The sequence below is a fragment of the Mirounga leonina genome, unplaced genomic scaffold, assembly GCF_011800145.1.
Source record: "Mirounga leonina isolate KUSES-001 unplaced genomic scaffold, KU_Mleo_1.0 Mir_176, whole genome shotgun sequence".
Taxonomy (NCBI): Eukaryota; Metazoa; Chordata; class Mammalia; order Carnivora; family Phocidae; genus Mirounga; species Mirounga leonina.
Genome location: NW_023270454.1, coordinates 20,211,216 through 20,232,976, shown reverse-complemented (window position 1 = coordinate 20,232,976; position 21,761 = coordinate 20,211,216). Strand labels below are relative to the sequence as shown.

The 21,761-nt window shown below is 33.5% G+C and overlaps 1 protein-coding gene across 1 annotated transcript in view; it reads right to left on the bottom strand.

Moving 5' to 3' along the window:
• Nucleotides 1-21,761, bottom strand: part of SPOCK3 (SPARC (osteonectin), cwcv and kazal like domains proteoglycan 3) — a 477,033-nt gene that overhangs the window by 33,908 nt on the left and 421,364 nt on the right. Inside the window, exon 7 of the mRNA XM_035022754.1 lies at nt 20,110-20,229. Coding sequence (XP_034878645.1) covers nt 20,110-20,229 — 120 coding nt within the window. The remainder of the gene's footprint in view (nt 1-20,109; nt 20,230-21,761) is intronic.

Genomic DNA, 21,761 nt, shown 5'->3' with positions numbered 1-21,761 from the left:
AAAGATTTAGGGTAGGGTAAGAGAGCTCATAAAGCCACCTAAGAAACAGAAGCTGCTGTGAGAAAGGTATGAATGCCCAACCATATCTTTTTTCTCAGTATTCCTTATGGAACAAAGCCTTAAGTACTAGGGAAAAGAGGAATACTCTGTCACCCTGTGGATATAGGTGAGGATATATTGCACCCAGAATACCGGAAAAGACAAACAAACAGCTGTCTCTGAATAAGAGGCAGGACAGTGTCCTGAGTATAGATCATTAGGGAACCCCTGCGCTGAAGGAGGGACAGGATCTCTGGGAAGATTCCACCTCTGAGACCCAGGTACGCATCACCTGCCTGAAGCTATACCTTAACAAGAATACAAAGGAATACTCCTACTATCTAGGTGCCAAGTGTTGAGTAACAAGTACCAAAAGTCTACCAATAGTAGAGGGGGGAGATCGTGGTGAAGGATCCTCTCTAAGACTCAGTTGCAAAGGAAAAATATGAAGAAGCATGTGGAGAAAGAGTACAGCAACTCAGCCTCACAGTAAGCACAAGGCAACACAGAGGCATTTGAAGCCTTGAGCTGCACTGAGGGTAACAATAATAAACCAAAACCAAAACCTAGTTCTATATATGATTAGAATGACTAAATCATCATACTAAAGGCCAAGTAAAAAAAGAAAAAGAGGCATCTTTATTTTTAGGCATAAATACTATTTATCTCAGTCTCTACTGTCCTATATAATATGTCCAATTTTAAGCAAAGAAATAGAGACACGCAAATGAAAAAGGAAAAAGATTTTTTAAAAATTGCCAAGAGACAAATAATAGAATCAAACTCAGATATGACAGATGTAGTAACTATTAGAGAAATAATTTGAAATTGTTATGACTAATAGATTAAAGGTTAAAGTATAAAGGCAAAATTTGCATTGGAACTATAGATGGAAACAATAAAAAACAGATATGCCAGGAGAAGGGGAGGGAGAAGGGTAAGGAGAAGGAAAAGACAAAGGAAGAGGAAAGGGAGGAGCAGAAGAGGAGAAAAACAGAACATACAAGAGCTTCAGATCATTATTAAACATTCCAACAGAAAAGTAATTGAAATTGTAGAAGAAGAGAGAGAAAATAGGGTAGAAGAAATATTTCAAGACTTAATAGAGAATTTTCCAAAATTAGTGATGTACATTAAATCACAGAGACAAGAATCTTAACTCCAAACCGGGTAAGTACCAACAACGTAAACAAAGAAAGGAACAAAACCTACACACACCAGAGTCAAACTGCTCAAGACCAGTTAATAAGGAGGGAAATCTTTAAAGCAGCTAGAGGCAAATGAATTTTCCTATAGAGGAACAAAGAAGAGATTGATAGCAGACTACTAAACTGAAACCATACAAGCCAGAATAAGATGGAAAGACGTCTGTAACGTGCTGAAAGAAAAACAGCACTCTAGGCCAAAAATTCTTTATCCAGAGAAACTATCTTTGAAAAAAGGAGAAATACCTTTAAGCAAACAAAAATGGGAGAAAGTTTACTTAAAGCAGATGTGAACTATAAGAAATGTTAAGAAAAATTCTTTAGGCAGAATACATATGATACTAGGCAGAAATTTGGGTTGTTAGAAACAAACAAACCAAAAAACCCTGACGAATTCTGGAAGTCTCATAGAAGAAGATGCATATGAAATCTGTATTTTTTTATTTCAAAAATTTTTAAAGATAATTAAATGTCTATGTTCATTTGTTTTGTTTTTTAGATTCCACATATTAAGTAAAATCACATGGCATTTGTCTTTCTCTGTCTGACTTATATCACTTAGCATAATGCCCTCTAGACCCATCCATGTTGTCACAAATGACAAGATCTCATTCTTTTTAAAATTTGAGTAATATTCCATTGCATATATATCCTATATCTTCTTTATGCATTAATCTATCAATGGACGCTGGATTGCTTCCAATTCTTAGCTGTTGTAAATAATACTGCAATAAACATAGGGGTGCATATATCTTTTCAAATTAGTGTTTTCAATTTCTATATGTAAATACCCAGCAGTGGAAGTACTAGATCATATGGTGCTTCTGTTTTTAATTTTTGGAGGAAACTCCATACTGAGAAACAAACAAATAAACAATACAAACTCTTAAATACAGAGACCTGGTGGTTGCCAGAGGGGAGGTGGTTGGGCGGATGGGTGAAATAGATAAAGGGGATTGAGAAGTACAAATTCCACTTATAAAATAAATAAGTCACAGAGATGAAAAGTACAGCAGAGGGAATATGGTCAATAATATTGTAATGCTGTATGGTGACAGATGGTGACAGCACTTATCATGGTGAGAACTGAATAATGTATAGAATTGTTGAATCAATATGGTCTAACTAGGAACTAATATAGCATGATATGTTGATTAGACTACAATAAAAAATAAATAAAAACCATGGAATGTCTAATCCAAAGTTATTAGCAATATGTGTTTGTAGCATATATAAAAGCAAAACATATGTCAAAATAGCACAAAAGATGGGATAAACTGAGAATTGTAAGTACTTCTAATACATATATAAAATGGAAAATATTATTTGAAGGTAGACTGCAATAAATTTGTATCTTGTAAATCCTAGTGTAACCATTAAAAAGCTTTCATGAGGAGGTAAAAATAATAAACCAAAAGTAGAAATAAAAATGAAATCATAAAAGTACTTACTTGGTCCAAAATAAAGCATCATAAGAAGGAAAAATGGGGGGCGCCTGGGTGGCTCAGTTGGTTAAGCGACTGCCTTCAGCTCAGGTCATGATCCTGGAGTCCCGGGATCGAGTCCCGCATCGGGCTCCCTGCTCAGCGGGGAGTCTGCTTCTCCCTCTGACCCTCCCGACCCTCCCCCGTCATGTGCTCTCTCTCTCAGTTTCTCTCTCTCAAATAAATAAATAAAATATTTTTTTAAAAAAAGAAGGAAAAATGGGCAAAGAAGAGATGGAAAAGAGAAAACTCCTAGTAAGAAAGTACATTATAATGAAACCATATCATTAATTATATTAAACGTAAGTAATCTAAGCATATCAATTAAAATACAAAAAAAGTATCAAAATACAAAAAATACCCCAGACTCTAACTATATATTGTTCTCAAGCAAACCATTTTAAATAAAGTGGCATGGTAGGTTAAAATTAACAGGCTGGAGAAATATACCAGGCAAACACTAATGGGAAAAAAAGCCAGACTGACAATAATAAATAATAAATAATATATTTGACTTCAGAATAAAGAATGTTACCACAATAGAAAGAGACATTGCATAATGATAAATATTTCTTTTCTTTTTTTTTTTTTTTAAAGATTTTATTTATTTATTTGACAGAGAGAGATAGCGAGAGCAGGAACACAAGCAGGGGGAATGGGAGAGGGAGAAACAGGCTTCTTGCCGAGCAGGGAGCCCGATGTGGGACTCAATCCCAGGACCCTGGGACCATGACCTGAGCCGAAGGCAGACGCTTAACGACTGAGCCTCCCAGGCACCCAATGATAAATATTTCAATAAGACGTAACAACCCTGAATGTATTTGTATTTTAAATGAAGTTTTAAATTCATGAGAAAAAAACTAACAGAACTGACTGGAGGAATAGACAAATTCCCAATTTTATCTGGAGACCTCAACACTACTCTACAAATAATCAATAGAATAGGTAGAGAGAAAAACAGTAAGGGTATTAGAAAATCTGAACAACATTATCAACAAACTTGAAATGCTTTATATTGATAAAACACTCTAACAAATAGTAGCAGAATACTAGTTACTTTCAAGTGCATATGAAACATATTCTGAGTCATAAAACAGATCATAAAAAATTTGAAAGAACTGAAATCAGACAAAGTATATCAGAACATAACAAAATCATAATAGCAATGAATAACAGAAAGAACCAACAAAAAATATACAGGGAACTTAAACAGAAAATACAGACATAAGCATAGATTAAATAATTGCAAAGATATTATTTTAATTCAGTGAGGAAACAGGATCTATTGCCAGAATCCGGTCTCACATTTAGGAATGTGGATAGCTTACAGATTCAAATGCAAAAATATATATATTAGAAGATATCCAGGGCAATTTTTTTATGAGAGAACTTTTTTAAGGAACACAAACTAAGAATTCTGAAATCAAAATAGAGAAGATGTAGTGAGAAAATACTTGCAATACAATAAAGGATTAAAAAGTTAATAATGGCTGCCTAGTTATAATAATTACTGCTGTATACTGTATATAGTATGATCTCATTTATATAAAAAATTTTATGTGAATATATGTTGTATGAGAATAAAGCAGGATTGGAAAACCAAATGTATTAAGCTCCTAATAATTTTTTACTTCATGATGGAAGGAATGGATTGGGTTGATGAAAGGATATTAACTCTTTTAATATACCTTCACAAGTCATTTAAAAAAAATCATGTATTGTATGTGTAATTAAAATATATAGTATCTAAAAAAAAGAAATAGAAGAAAAACATTGTATATATGTTCTTATCTGTGATATGTTAAAATAATTTAACCCTCATTAATGTCTCAAAGGAATCATCATAAAATTAACTGCTTTTTTTATTGGCTAGCATATGGTCCAAGGACTGCTGTGGTGTATAGAACTATTTGTTTCCACATTAAATAACCCCAGAGAGTTATCCTTTTGAACAATTTTATTTCCTTTTAATTATACTTTCCCCCTTTGTTTAATTATCAGGTCCTGATGCTTTTAAGACACCTATTATGCACACATTCCAGGTATTTGAGTGTTCCTTAACTGGCACTGGAGTAAAATTCAGTAGAAATAACGCTTATGTTATAAAAGACTGAATGTATATGAAATGTTTGTATTAATATTATGCTTTATTTTTCTGCACAGATTTTTTTTTTTATATCTCTTTGTTGTAGTCTGTTTGGGAAGAAAGTGTTTCATTTTTGACTTGGTTCTAATAGTTCAAATTACTGGTTAAATATGTTTTGAACACCCCGACATGATTATATTTTGAAATGAATGTATTCATTTTATTGAAACAAAATGTAATAAACTTGTCAATATTTCACTTACCCTGTAAGAAGCAACCACCTGTTAATGATTCCAAAATTTCTAATGTTAATTGTAATTCTTTTGGATACATAGTTCCTAAAGACTAGAGGCTCACCAAAAGTTTGGTGCTTAACAAATCCAACTGGAATATTTTCCAGGACACAATTGTAACAAAAAGATTTTATTACAATATTCATTCACTTAACATCTTTATTTTATAGTTACAATTTTAATTTATATAGAATTATATTAATTTAACTAAATATGAAATAAATTTCTATAAAATTATCTATATGTTAAAATAATACCATAGTAATACCAAAGTGTATAATTAAATTTTATGTAGAGAGAGTTATTGTTTCTACCAAATTAAAGAAGAAAATGCCAGCTGTCTCAATAATTAGAACAAACAAAATAAGCAATGATCTGGATCTTTCATTTTACTACTTGATATAAAAAAAGAAAATTTATCTACCAACTTTACAAATCTTTGTTTTCAAAAGATAAAGTTCCAGGCTGTACCTAAAAAGCTCTTAATTGCATTAAAAAGAGCATTGTTTTTATGTCATCTGATTTCAAATTCAATCTTCCTCTCAATGGGAAGACAGCATGACATAAAGTGAGCAATGTCTTGGTAAGAAATTAAAATGTATTCATTTATGCTGGGGGTTTAAGTAATTCTGTCATTTTCTCTGACTGAGGAGAGCATTTGATACCTAGGAAAGCAAAAAATGAGACATTATCTTAATATGAGTTAGACTGTTATCCTAGGTTTTTGCATAGGATTCTGATGTCCTGAAGCTTTCCAAATTGACAAAAATAAGATTAATACAATGTCTCTTTCAAAGAAGGATACCCCCCCACACCCATACTCAAATGCAACCATATTAGGAAAAAAAACTGTGTACAATATTTCTGTTCTTAAATTTTTAGAGATTTAAATAATAAAATAAAATATATCCAGTATAGATTACATTATGTAATTACAACATATACTTACTGAAAAAAGACTCAAACAAGTATAAAGATAATAGAATCAGAGGCCAAATAGCTCGATTTCCTTTACCTTCTCATCATAAAATACATCTTAAGTTTTTACCATCTGGTTGCTTTTCTATAATAATTGCTCATTGGACAGTGATAGTCCTAAAATAGAGCTAAACAAAATATACCCAAGAAACTTGACTTTTTTTTTTTTTTTTAAGTAGTCTCCATGTCCATTGTGGAGCCCAATGTGGGTCTTGAACTCCTGACTCTGAGTTTAAGACCTGACCTGAGAACAAGAGTCTGATGCTTAACCAACTGAGCCAACCAGAAGCCCCAAGAAACTTGATTTTGTATGTAAAATAGATATAGATTGTTAAAAAATAATGGCAAACTTTACCAGCTTGCTTAATTTCTTAAAAAGCTATAACATTATTGATCTTTGTCAACTGAAGACATTTAACTATGAAATATTTACACTATCCAATATTCAGATGAACAATCAATTCTTTTTAGGGAATGGCAATACTATGTTTCATGTAATGGTTGTAATAAAATTTGGTCAGTTTAAAACTCAAGTTAATATCCTATTGTGTTAGAAAATGGAGAACAACTACTAAAATAACCTCTAAGAAAAAACCCTAGGGTGCCTGGGTGGCTCAGTCGTTAAGCGTCTGCCTTCGGCTCAGGTCATGGTCCCAGAGTCCTGGAATCGAGCCCTACATCAGGCTCTCTGCTCCGCGGGAAGTCTGCTTCTCCCTCTCCCACTCCCCCTGCTTGTGTTTCCTCTCTCTCTGTGTCTTTCTCTCCCTGTCAAATAAATAAATAAAATCTTTAAAAAAAAAAAAAAAGAAAAGAAAAAACCCTACTATTTTTCACCATACCGTAAAATATTTCTGACAGTGTAAAAAGATGTTTAATGTAAAAAGTATGACACTATTAATTTGATGGCTAGCATATGAGGCTAACAAGTTTCCCCTTTTTTACGAAGTCATAGTGCACATTCAAGGCTCATTGCCTTATAAAAAGAAGTAGAATATCTTCCCATTTAAGTTTCATCAAATCTTGACTCTTTTTGTTCAATCCTCCTACTGTCAAAGATTTGTCCTCCTGGAACCTGCGTGTCATTCAGCAATGAGAAAGCAGCTACAGGCTACTTTATTAGTCTTAGTCCCTGAGTCCCTATTATGTGCCAGGGGCCATTTCTACTAGCTGGAGACTTCACAGCAGAAAATTCCTGGCCTCATAGAACTTATGCTTATTTGGAATAAATGTATTTGCTATAAAGAAAAGAAAAGCAGCGTAATACTCAGGCAAATGCTCATGCTGGTGCTGTGATTTCATAGGTTGTAGAAGGGAGAATCTCTGATGCCAGATATTTAAGCAACAAGCAGAATGAAGTGGGAGAGTACAGAGAACAGGGTGAAGTGTTCTTGGACTCCGCACCCCCCTCAAAAAAATAAAACAGCAAATATGAAGCAAGTATCTCTATTATGAGGAACTGCATTAATCAAAATCCCATAATACCTCTTAGAACCCACAGAGAGGTCAGCAAGCAATGATTAAACCACAAGAACAATTTGTATTAATTGTTTTTAGCAGTCTGGCTTCTGAATAGGAAAAAAAAAATGAAGCTAGAGAACATATAACATATTCTGTATTCAGCTTCAGGATCATTAGCAGCTCTGTAGTTCATATATAATGAGGCTGGCTTATGAGACTATGATAAAGGAAAACACAAGATATTGTGGCTTAATTTGTATTTTTGCTCATTATAGCACTGCAGAAAAATTAAAGAGATAAAAGTTTTACATTATTTGGGGAAAGAAAATAATTTAGACTATTAAAGTAGGCAGATTAACCTACATATAAAAGAGATGACTAATATGAGTAAAAATAGGGTAAAGTAGTGAATTTTCAGATGATTTTTATTAATTTTTTTTTATTTTATTAAGAAATATTTGAGACTATTGTTTTGTAATTCCAAAATTAGTAATTTCATTTGGTCCAACCTAACATACGCATTCATGTTCAACAATGTTTGATAAGGCATTGGCTCTTCTTTTTTTTTCCCCAAAGATTTTATTCATTTATTTGAGAGAGAGAGAAAGAAAGAGAGAAAGAGAGCACAAGTAGGGGGAGCAGGAGAGTGAGAGGGAGAAGCAGGCTCCCCACTGAGCAGGGAGCCCGATGTGGGACTCGATCCCAGGACCCTGGGATCACGACCTGAGCTGAAGGCAGACGCTTAACTGACTGAGCCACCCAGGCGCCCTGGCTCTTCTTTTAGACAATATGTAAGAGCCAGATTTTTCTGTATTGTTCCTATGAGCCTTTGTTGTTCTATGTGTTTGGTTGGAAGAAGCACATATCTAAGTCTTTGTATGAAGTGAGTAGAATTTTGAATTTTTCAGATTATTTAAGGATAGAAAGTACTGGCAAAGAAGACATGGGCTAACATCCCTTGTCCACTTTCTTTCTGCATGCCAACCAGTTCTGTGCCAACTCAAACTTGCCTCTTGAACTCATTCATTAACTTTTTTACTACAAGTTAAATCAAACAGATGTATTTCTCGAGAATTATTTTATAAGAAATACATATTCTATTCACAAATATTCTAATAACATAGAAAGTAAACTATGATATTTCCAGATAGTAAAGTACAAATTGACCATTTTGTTTTAAATTACATCAACTTAAATGTCACTATAGATACAGATCCATCAAAAGCCAAATATCTATCTCAAAGGTAATACATTAAACAATAAATATTGGTATTTAAACATTCTTCTTTGCATGACCAGAAAAATATACATTGTGGTTCTTTCTATGTATTTCCCTTAGCATTACTATTTTGATATTTAAATACAAACAAGAATTCTTCTCTAAATTGTTCTTCAGATTTGTTACTCTATTTTAAATTTGAAGTCGGTTGATTAAGTATAAGAAAGGTGTTCTGACCACCCAAATGCAGCAAGCTCCTTCTCCATGATTAACTTCAATCCACTATCACTCTCTTCAGTCAAATGAGTGTTGGAGTCTAAATAAAAATGGGTGCAAATTGCTATTGAGCTCTCTCTTCCCATGGGCTAGGTGGGTGATGGAGAATAGAATGTGGATCGAGGGTGGAGAATAGGAAGTGAGAGACCCTAAAAATAACCTGACTCACCGAAAACTACAGACTCCTGGGGAGAAGGTCAATATCAACTTACTATATTGGGAGTTAGTTTTCATAAGGGAGGCTGGGACAGTCTAAGAGATACAAGAATAAGGTAATTTTCTCCACAGCTCAGAACCAGTGGCCTTTCTAATGCTTTGAGGTAAAGCCAGTATGAGACTGTTTTCCATCCCATTTGGGACTATTGCTAATAAAGGGATGTCACCAAATAGACTGGAGCTTAGTGAATAAACAAAGGGAAAATACCACAAACTAAAGGCTCAAGTAGCCAGAGAAAGAAAAATCAATTTCATGTTGAGTTGAATAAATAAGAGAAGAGACCATCTACTTAAATTTAACACACACACACATACACACATACAATTTTAGAGTACGCACATTAAAAAAATGTACAAAAATACTTTCTAGACTGAAAAACATAATTTCCCAGCCCAGTAATTCTGTGGGTGAACTGTAGAGAGAATTGCCACTGTGAAGCATCATATCAGAGGCCTAAACAATCAAGTGCAAGGAATGTATCAAAACACAGACCAAAGATATAAAAGGATGGAAATTATGAGTGAAATAAGAGGCTTAAGGGTCTCATATTCTTGCTTGGTAGATAAATGAGTCATTTATACTTAGGAATAAAATTTGACCAAGTGCTCACAATTGCCTATTACTTAGTCACTGAACTTTGGCTTGTCCAAACTTTAGCCATGCTTTTCTCCTCCTCCAGACCCCTAAACTTCGGCTTTTCCACATGTTTGAGCAAGGACTAAAGCACTAAGGTACACAAAACCCCTCCTTAACTGATGTTCTGAGAATCTGCTGAGCACAGAAATATTATTTCCTGCCCAAATTTTGCTACCTGCTTACCTCACACATTTAGCTTCCTCATCCACAAAAGTATTGCTGGCCCTGCTTACTCCTTCCTGTAAAAGAAAGATTTTTCTGCAAAGAGTGAAACTTTGACTTCTTCCTTGTCGATGTGGATGACTTTTATTTCTTTTTGTTGTTTGATTGTGAGGCTAGGATTTCTAGTATATGTCAAACAACAGTGATGAGAGTGGATATCCCTATCATGTTCCTGACCTTAAGGGAAAAGCTCTCAGTTTTTCCCCATTGAGGATGATATTAGCTGTGGGTTTTCATATATGGACTTTATGATGTTGAGATATGTTCCTTCTATCCCTACTTTCTTGAGGGTTTTTATCAAGAAAGGATGCTATATTTTGTCAAATGCTTGTTCTGTGTCTATTGAGAGGATTATATGGTTCTTATCTTTTCATTTATTAATGTGGTGTATCACATCAATTGATCTGCAGATATTAAACCACCCCTGCAGCTAAGGAATAAATCCCACTTGTTCGTGGTGAATAATCCTTTTAATACACTGTTGGATTCGATTAGATAGTATCTTGTCGAGAATTTTTGTATCCATGTTCATCAGAGATATTGGTCTGTAATTCTTTTTAGTGGGATCTTTGGTTTTGGGATCAAGGTAACGCTAGCCTCATAGAATGAGTTTTGAAGTGTTCTTTCTATTTTTTTGGAACAGTTTCAGAAGAATGGATATTAATTCTTTATTTTATTTTATTTTTATTTTTTAATTTAAATTCAATTTAGTTAACATACAGTGTATTATCAATTTTCAGGGGTAGAATTTAGGGATTCATTAGTTGCATGTAACACCCAGTGCTTATTACATCAAATGCTCTCCTTAATGCCCATCACCTAATTACCCCATCACCCTACCTCCGTCCCCTCCAGCAACCTTCGGTTTGTTCCCTACAGTTAAGAGTCTCATGGTTTGCCTCCTTCTCTGTTTTTATCTTATGTTATCTGTCTTTATCTTCCCTTATGATCATCTGTTTTGTTTCTTAAATTCCACATATGAGTGAAATCATATAGTATTTATCTTTCTCTGATTGACTACTTATTTCACTTAGCATAATATCCTCTAGTTCCATCCACATTGTTGCAAATGGCAAGATTTCATTTTTAATGGCTTAGTAGTATTCCATTGTGTGTGTGTGTGTGTGTGTGTGTGTGTGTGTGTGTGGTGTATACACCACATCTTCTTTATCTATTCATCTGTTGATGGACATCTGGGCTTTTTCCATAGTTTGGCTATTGCGGACATTGCTGCTATAAATATTGGGGTGCATGTGCCCTTTTGAATCACTATTTTCGTATCCTTTGGAGAAATTTCTAGTAGTGCAGTTGCTGGATCATGGGGTAGCTCTATTTTTATCTTTTTGAGGAACCTCCATATTGTTTTCCACAGTGGCTGGTATTAATTCTTAAATGTTTGGTAGAATTTCACAAGGAAGACATCCAGCCCTGGCCTCTTGTTTGTTGGGAGATTCTTGATTAGTGATTCTATTTCTTTTCTGGTTATGGGTCTGTTCAGATTTTCTATTTCTTCCTGCTTCACTTTTGGTAGTTTATATGTTTCTAGGAATTTATTCATTTCTTCCAGATTGCCTAATTTGTTGGCATATAATTGCTCATAATATTCTATTATAATTGTTTGTATTTCTGTGGTGTTGTGATCTCTCCTCTTTCATTCATGATTTTATTTATTTGGGTCCCTTCTTTTTTCTTTTTGATAAGTCTGGCCAGGGGTTTATCAATTTTGTTAATTCTTTCAAAGAACCAGCTTCTAGTTTCACTGATGTGTTCTAATTTTTTTTATTTCTATATCATTTATTTCTGCTCTAATCTTTGTTATTTCCCTTCTCTTGACAGAATTAGGATTTATTTGTTGTTATTTTTCCAGGTGTAAGATTAAGTTGTGTATTTGAGACTTCTCTTGTTTCTTGAGGAAGACCTGTATTGCTATATACTGCCCTCTTAGGCTTGCCTTTGCTGCATCCCAAAGGTTTTGGATTGTAGTGTTTTCATTTTCACTTGCTTCCATGTATTTTTTTTTTTTTAACTCTTCTTTAATTTCCTGGTTAACCCATTCATTCTTTAGTAGGATATTCTTTAACCTCCATGTATTTGTGATCTTTCCAAATATTTTCTTGTGGTTGATTTCAAGTTTCCTAGCATTGTGGTCTGAAAATATGCATGGTATGATCTTAATCTGGTACCATTAGAGGCTTGATTTATGACCCAGTATGTGATCTGTTCTGGAGAATGTTCCATGTGCACTCGAAAGAATGTGTATTCTGCTGCTTTGGGATGAAATGCTCTGAATATATCTGTTAAGTCCATCTGATCCAGTGTGTCATTCAAAGCCCTTGTTTCCTTGTTGATCTTCTGCTTAGATGATCTGCCCATTGCTGTGAATGGGGTATTAAATTCCCCTACTATTATTGTATTATTATCAATGAATTTCTTTAAGTTTCTTATTAACTGATTTATATATTTGGCTACTCCCAAGTTAGGGGCATAAATATTTACAATTGTTAGATCTTCTTGTTGGATAGACACTTATATTACAACATAGTGTCCTTCTTCATCTCTTGTTACAGTCTTTGGTTTAAAATCTAGTTTGTCTGATAGAAGTATGGTTACTCCAGTTTTCTTTTGTTGACATGATACTCTATGTACAAAACCTGAAAGACTCCACTAAAAACTTGCCAGAACTGATACAAGAATTCAGCAAAGTCTGAGGATATAAAATCAATGCACAAAAATCTGTTGCATTTCTGTACATCAATAATGAAGCAGCAGAAAGAGAAACCAAGGAATCAATCCCATTTACAACTGTGCCTATAACCATAAGATACCTTGGAGTAAACCTAACCAAACAGGTGTACTCTGACAACTATAGAACGCTTATGAAAGAAATTGAGAAAGAGATAAATAAATGGAAAAACATTCCATGCTCATGGATTGGAAGAGCAAATATTGTTAAAATGTATATCCTACCCAAAGCTTTCTACACATTCAATGCAATCCCTATCAAAATAACACTAGCATTTTTCACAGAGCTGGAACAAACAATTCTAACATTTGTATGGAACCAAAAAAAAACCCTGAATAGCCAAAGTAATGTTGAAAAAGAAAACCAAAGCTAAGGGCATCACAATTCGATACTTCAAGCTGTAATCATCAAAATAATATGGTACTGGCACAAAAACAGATACATAGATCAATAGAACAGAATAGAGAACCCAGAAATGGACCCTCAGCTATTTGGCCAACTAATCTTTGACAAAGCAGGAAAGAATATCCAGTGGAAAAAAAGACAGTCTCTTCAACAAATGGAGTTGGGAAAATTGGGTGATGGGTATTAAGGAAGACACTTGTAATGAGCACTGGGTGTTATATGTAACTGATGAATCACTAAATTCCACCCCTGAAACTAATAATATACTATATGTTAACTAACTTGAATTTAAATAAAACCCTAAAAAAAAGACTTTTCTTGTTTGATTTGACATGTTTGCAAATCTTGAGGTTGAAGCATTTTCCATACCCCAATAGTCTTTTTGAATAGTCTTTCTTTACTTAATCTGGATTTGTATTTATTTGATATTTTATGGTGCTGTGGCTTGAAGTGCTGAGTACCCTTTGGATCCCACTGTCTTCAGGTATTCATGGAGGCTTCTCAAACACTTTGTGTCGTTCCCGGCTAGGGAACTATGGTAAGTCACAATTCCTAACCCAGAGCTATGGGATATTTGTCTATTATAGTACTATAAGAAGCTACTTTGATTCTGTTAAGCAGTACTTTTCCCTGTTGTTTCTGTTTGAGTGAGAATCTTCCTAGACCTAAGTCTTCTTGGCTTTTCTTGAGTGGGAATTTAATTCCTGACTTTTTCTGTTGAGTAGGACTCTTATTGGCATTATTTCCTTCCAATATCTCTACAAGTGGCAAAATTTATTTAAGGATAATTTGACACTACAATGAAGTTTCGCAAAACTTGGGATCTCCTTACACTGGTGCATCTAAGAACTCTGCCTTCCCATCAGTTCTTGTTCTTCCTCCACCTTTTGTTGTTTTGTTTTGTTTTATCACTTTCAACCTTCCTTTCAGCTCCCTAAAATCTTTTCATCTGTCTTCATTCAACACCCTTACCCCTTTTTTCTTTCTTTTCTCTCATGCCAAAGTCTTTCTTCACCTAGTCCAGATTTGCATTTATTTGGCTTTTTTTTTTTTTTTTTTAATAGTGCTGAGACTTGGAGTGCTAACATCCCTTGGATCCCATGGTCTTCACCCTGGTATTCATGGAGGCTTTTCTCTTCTTAGTCCTGCCCCTCAAACTTCTGCTACCAGTCAAACTTTAGGACTCTGCCCCATCAGGGGCTTTCAAGGGATCCAGAGACCCCAAGAGCAACCATCTGAAGCCAAAAGAATTAATTGGAAACAGGCTGGACATTTTGTCTTCTGAGATGGGCTTTGGAAATGCCCAGATGGACAACTGGACTCTCCTCAGTCCCTCAAGCAAAATTTCATCCACAGTTTCCATAACAGTGCACATCAGAATGAAAACAATGTTAAAGATGTCCTCTCTAAATATTGGTAGAGCATCAGTTCTCATATTTAACTATATAACCACAACTTATTCCATCCTCCATAAACATAATCTTTATAAAAATGTAAATGTGAGGCAAGGATGAGAGACAGTTCTTTGATATAAACCAGTGAGTTTTATATTTCTATGCATGTACATGACTCAAGACTAAAATGCCAAAGCTTTAAACTCTACACATGTCCATGTGTATGCATGAGTGTGCATGGATGTATGTGTGTGTGTGTGTGTGTGTTTTCCCCTATCTTCAGATGTTATTACCAAATTAGATTATAAAATCTCTTAAGAAATTTCTATTGTTGGGGCACCTGTTTGGCTCAGTCATTAAGCGTCTGCCTTTGGCTCAAGTCATGATCCCAGGGTCCTGGGATAGAGCCCCGCATCGGGCTCCCTGCTCAGCGGGAAGCCTGCTTCTCCCTCTCCCACTCCCCCTGCTTGTGTTCCCTCTCTCACTGTGTCTCTCTCTGTCAAATAAATAAAATCTTTAAAAAAAAAGAAATTTCTATTGTGATTGGCTTAGGAATAATAAGTGCTTATATAAATTACATATTATACTCAAATTTCTAGAAATAAAAAAATAACCTCTTAATAAATTTAATGTTTTAAAAAGACCATTTCTTTAATAAATAGTGCTGGGAAAACTACAACTACATGCAAAAGAATGAAACTGGATCACCTTTTAGCATCAGATACAAAAAATAAACTCAAAATGGATTAAAGACATGAAACCTGAAAATCCTATAAGACAACATAGGCAGTAATTTCTCTGATACTGGCCATAGCAACATTTTCTAGATATGTCTCCTAAGGCATGAAAAACAAAGGCAAAAATAAACTATTGAGACTACATGAAAATAAAAGCTTTTGCACAGCAAAGGAAATCATCAACAAAGAGGTAACTTACTGAATAGAAGATATTTGCAAATGACATATCTGGTAGAAGGCTAATATCCAAAATATATAAAGAACTTATACACTCAACACCAAATAAAACAAGCAGCCTGATTAACAAATGGGCAAAGGACATGAATAGACATTTTTTCCAAAGAAGACATACAGATGGCCATAGATACATGAAAGATGTTCAACATCACTCATCATCAAGGAAATGCAAATCAAAACCACAATGAGATATCACCTCACACCTGTAAGTAAGGCTAAAATAAAAAAAAAGACAAGAAACAACAAGTGTTGGTGAGGATGTAGACAAAAAGAACTCTAGTATACTGTTGGTAAGAATGTAAATTGCTACCATCACTGTGGAAACAGTACGGACATTCCTCAAAAATTACTGCAAAATGCTAATGCATAAGAGTTTAAAAATATCTACCTCATAGTTTTCTATATAAAATAAAAATTACTGTAATTTAAAATTGTAATATCTATATAAGTAATACTCTACTAGGAAAAAATAATGATACAAGCAACTTGATATGCAAGGTATGCAAGATATGTCTTGTTAAAAACATAGTTTTATCCTAAAATAAAATGACTCATTGTTCCAAAAATGCATGACAAAATCTACATAAATACAAAAATTATAAAACAATCCCCCAAAATATTGTCATGGTCAGTGCTCACTAATATTTGAAAGGTTTATTATATAAGATTTTTTTTTAAATTAGTATCAAATATTATACAGATGCAAAACTAAAATTTGTTTTGTCTCTCTTTTAAGATGACAAAATTTTCTTGCATTATTGGTCTGTTCTTAATTAGAAATTGTGAAAATAAGGTTTTCTTTGTCTCCTGGGTAATCTCTTAAATGGCAAACATTCTGTGTTTTATCAGAATATTTTTCTGTGCTTTATGTTGACTTTAATATTATAACTTGATTATAAAAGAATCAAAAGTTTTCTCACTGTCATATTGAAAACTGAAAGCTCAACTATGGATACTTACAAGAAAGACATTTAGGTCTAAGTAATAAAGAAAAATTGGTAATAAAGTGTTAGCAAGTATATCAGGCAAATGTAATAAAATTAAATGTAGGAATGATAGTATTACTATGAGATTAGGTGAAATATGTGGAAAAAAGAAGTAAATAGAATATAATGTCATAAAATAAAGTGATAAGGAGCATAATTTATTAATGGTTAGAACAGAAATAAATCTATACATTCTAAAAAATAGAATAGCAAACACATATAGCAAAAACTCCCCAAAATACTAGAAGAAACTATTAAATACAATTATAATGGAAGACATCAATATACCTTTCTTAGAATTGAACATATAAGTTGATATAACTAGTGGTTTTGTGTGTGTTTGTGTTTGTGTGCTGTTTTGTTTTGTGCTATGTACTGAATCGTATCCTCCCAAAGTTCTTATGATGAAGTCCTATCCCCCAATTTGATGGCGTTTGAAAAAGGACATAGTTAGGTCATGAAGGTAGAGCCTACACGAGGGGATTGGTGCCTAAATAAGAAGAGACCCCAGAGAGATCTCTCTCTGACTCTGCCATGGGAAAAGATGTCTGTCTACAAGCAGGAAAATAGTCTTCGCCAGGAATCCAATCTGCCAGTCCCATAAGTAGGACTTCCCAGCCTCCATAATTTGAGAAATGTCTATTGTTTAATCCACCTAGTCTCTAGTATTTCATTAGAGTAGCCAAGCTGAAAGAGTCATTTTATTTTGTTTTGCTGTATAAAAGTTCCCCCCACTAATATATTTGTGTTCAAATTCACTGCTAATAAATGGAATGAAAATTAGATTAACAATGAATTATAATAGCATGCTCACCAGAATGGAAAAGTTAAAAGGAATGGTAATATTTTTGCTGCCAAGAATGAAGACAAAAGTTAACTCTCATGTTTTGCTGTTAGAAATTAAAAATACCTTAAGATTTTTGCAAAGGAGCCTGAAACATCTATTATCATTTATCATTTGAAATGCATGCATTTTGACCCATCACTTCCACTTCTTGGAATCTTTCTTAGAAATAAAAGCATAACTATCAATTGCAGAATTGGTTGTCATGGAGAAAATAATGGAAATCATAAACAATCATTCTTAGGAGAAAAATTATTGATTAAATTGTGGTATATCCAGATAATGCAGTATTTTGATCGCTGCTTTGTTTATTCCATTCAGTAATACTACTTACTTTTATTTAGGAGTACTATGTGTCAAACTATTCTGTACTCCAATAATACAGTGTTATATATAAAGATCTCAGCTTTCACTAAGTTCACAGTTATCTAGTGTGTGTGTGTGTGTGTGTGTGTGTGTGTGTGACAGAGAGAGAGAGAGAGAGAGAGAGAGACAATAAACTAAACAAGTAGTTTATTACTATAGTAGATAGTGAGAAATGCTATGAAGGAAAAATAAAAATAGAAAGAAATCAGGGAATATAATATTGTGGGTTGGTTCACAAATTAAATATGATGGAGTCAGGAAAGAAGTCACTCAGGGGGCACCTGGGTGGCTCAGTTGGTTAAGTGACTGCCTTTGGCTCAGGTCATGATCCTGGAGTCCCAGGATCAAGTCCTGCATAGGACTCCCTGCTCAGTAGGCAGTCTGCTTCTCCCTCTCATCCCCCCCCCCCGTTCATGTTCCATCCCTCTCTCTCTCTCTCTCAAATAAAAATAAATAAATAAATAAATAAATAAATAAATAAATAAATAACCCTCAGATGATACACAGATCTGAGGAATTGAGGGAGTCAGCCACCTTTCTTGAGGTGATTTGTCTTACCTGTTCTAATGGATTATTTCCTTTTGGAAATGTACTTCTAGTTGGCCTCTGACCATTTCAAGTAGTATAAATAATCCTATGCCCAGTTTTTCATTTACTTTCCAAAGATACTCAACTACTTAAGGTTTCTTATAAATAACCTACTATATTAAGAGTGCCTCATTTCTTGAAAGAAGAACCCAGAAAGGGAAATGATATTTATGAATATGTACAATTAACTAGGCACTGTGCTGAGTGTTCTACAAGCTCTCCTTTTATCCATCTCCAAATATGGGAGAAATCACTAGTCTAAATTCAAGTTCAAAGAAGAAATTTGAGATCAAGAAATAAAAATATTCAAATATGGGAATTGGTAGGATAGGTGTAGATATGAATTTTAAAATATCATATGTAAGGGTCTGGAACAAACTTTTGCCCCACCTCAGATATATTTGCTTTATGAATACAGGGACAAATATACTCTATTGTCTCTACTAAGTAAGATTAGTCATTTTAATTACATTCAAGGCATCAAAAAATATAACATCTGCCAAAAATGTAATCAATAATTCCAAAGACAAACCTGAGAAATACTCCTAAAGGGTAGGGACAATACTATAATTTCTTTCTGAAGTTCATAAGAAGAAACATATATACATAGTCATCACGCATTCAAAGATAATTATTATGTCTATCAATGATAGCTGAATTAGTTCAATTAAAAAGAATTATTAAATTATTTAAGACCATTCATAAGATTCATAAATACAAAAGGTTGGGATTGTAGAAATTCCCTTGATGAGAAGAAAAAGAAATGAGGTGTTTTGGGAAATATAGATTATGGATAACTGTGCCCATCTATGAAGTGATTTTGTTAGAAAGTGGTAATTGAGGATTGCAAGGTAGAGTGAATGGGTCATGTCACAATGAGCAAAGAAGGGCACACACTTGGGACTTTGTCAACTACAAGATGTTGCTTCTCATTACTGCTCTACCACCTCTTCTTGCATTTTAGAGCAAATACTTAAATCTTTGAAAGCTCTCCAAATTAAGCTCATATTTCAATATCTTCCTTATACATGTATTAAATGTGTAATAAATATTTTCATACATGAAAAAACATAAAAAGTTCATAAAATTTTCATAACAAGTGTTTTACTTCAATTGCCATTTTCTACTTCTAAGGAATTAGAAAACACTCAGGAAATTATACAGATGATAAAAGAATCATATAATCTTCAAACAACTCTTATTTTCTTCTTTTTTTATGAATTTGATTTGCACTATGTCGTTGAAAGCATCTTTTTTGTCTACTGGCTTTGCTGAATCAAAGTAGAAATATCTGCAAAGCCATCATGAAAAGGATAACCTGGGGGGGGGGCGGGGTATGGGGGCTTAATTGTGTCTGTAAAAATCTCAAGTACTCTACTAATCTTACCTTTATTTCCTGTGTTGTTTTATTCTTTCCCACTGCTATCAAAACACTGAAAAATATTCCTACACTTTCACTTCAAGTTAACGTTGTCTCTGAGGGGATATTTCTTTTTCTACCAACCAGAGTTGTCACAATGTTTTATTTCCTTGCAAAATACTATGAGTGTGTTTGGAAGTAGTCACAATGTTCTGATTTTTGTTCAGCACCTCAGCAAAGAATACATTTTGAAATATGTGCTTTGATTTAAATGATTCATTGGAAATAAAGTCCCATATCAACGACAAGGTCACATATGAAATTTAGAAATCTTACTGCTTCTCTCGGGCCTCAGTAGTGCTTTTGTCTTCTTGTTTTGGCTTCCACTTTCATGAAGGGCCTTGAACCAGTCCCGCAATCTGTTTGCCACTTCTCTGAATTCCAGGTCACTGCACGCTGAAAACAAAGAGAAACAACACAAATCTTTAATAATAACTTAGCATAATGCCAATGTTAGTTCTCAAATTATTCCAATAACAAAAAAATATGTAATACAATTTTAAGTGTGTTTCAGCTTTTTAAAATGAAAATAAATAAATATATGTTTCAAATATAACTAGATGTAATATAGTAACATTGTACATTTTGTTCAATAAGGAAAACTATTAGTAGAAATCTACCTCCACTCCTCAGTGGAATATAGCACTTGATGGAATGTTCTTATTGTTAATATCACATATATTTAGTCATACTATTTGTGCGGAACACTTTTGTTATGGTAAGAAGGTAGATGATCTGGGGAAATAAAGGGTTGAAAATCCAAAATGAATACTTACACATTTATTATCGGCAATAGCTATTACTGTTATGATTTTATAAATCTGCATTAGTATATTAAATCCACACAGGAATTATCAATTATAAATATATGCTGTCTCTATTTGCTTTAAACCTATATATTTTTTTAGGCATAGAAAAGGAAAAGCTATCTTATTTAACATTAAGAACGATTGTAAAATATTTAAGAAAATAATATAAATTTCTGTTTTAAGAATAAGGTGTTAGCAAACTTTGACATTTGGAACTTAAATTAATTCCTCTTTTAAAAAACTATTGTTACCTACCAATAATTATATTCTCTAGAATAGTCTCTACAATAAAGAGTAGTAGAATATATTATATATATATATATATATATATGTATCTGTGTGTATGTGTGTGAGAGATTAATGCTAAAATGTGGCATGTCAAATTTAGTCCTTTGTTGCCAAAATATTTTGAAAATATAAGACATACTTATTTCCATTGTTTAGAGAGCATCAATACTGTGGGGCTTACTCCTCTGTATGTAGCATATATGCAAATTCCTGAACTGACAAGCACTCTTTGATAGTACTCTTGTTCATTTTGTTTAAAAAAAAAAAAACTTACATGCTGATTTATAAATGTTACAGTACATTTAATATAAACTATATACATTATATCGCTATATGTATTATACATAACATGTGTAATATAGTATGATATAATGCAATGTAATTTAAGATCATTTCTTAGTATTAAAGGGAATCAAATTCGATTACTAGGACTTTCAAAGTACCCAATAGGGTGGCTGATCCATAGCAGCAAAGCATTTTGATATTTTAGAACAGTAGAGGCATAAAAGATGATCCCGTAAGTTGCCAGGGGGGAGGGTAACAAAAGTTATCATATACAAAGAATAAGGTATCAGGACATCTTCATTTTTTCATTAGCAACATTGGCGATCAAAAAGACAATTGAAAAATTGCTTCATATTTTAAACTAAGAATTCTGTATCTAGAAAAATCAGGTGAGAGAATAAGCTAAAGGGATGTTTTAATATACAGGATTAAAAAACTAACCACCCCCATAACGTTTCTTTAGGAAGCTACTGAAGGATGTGATACAGCAGAGAGAGAACCAAGAAAGAGGATGGCTGAGACACAGGAAATAAAAGATTTAAGAGA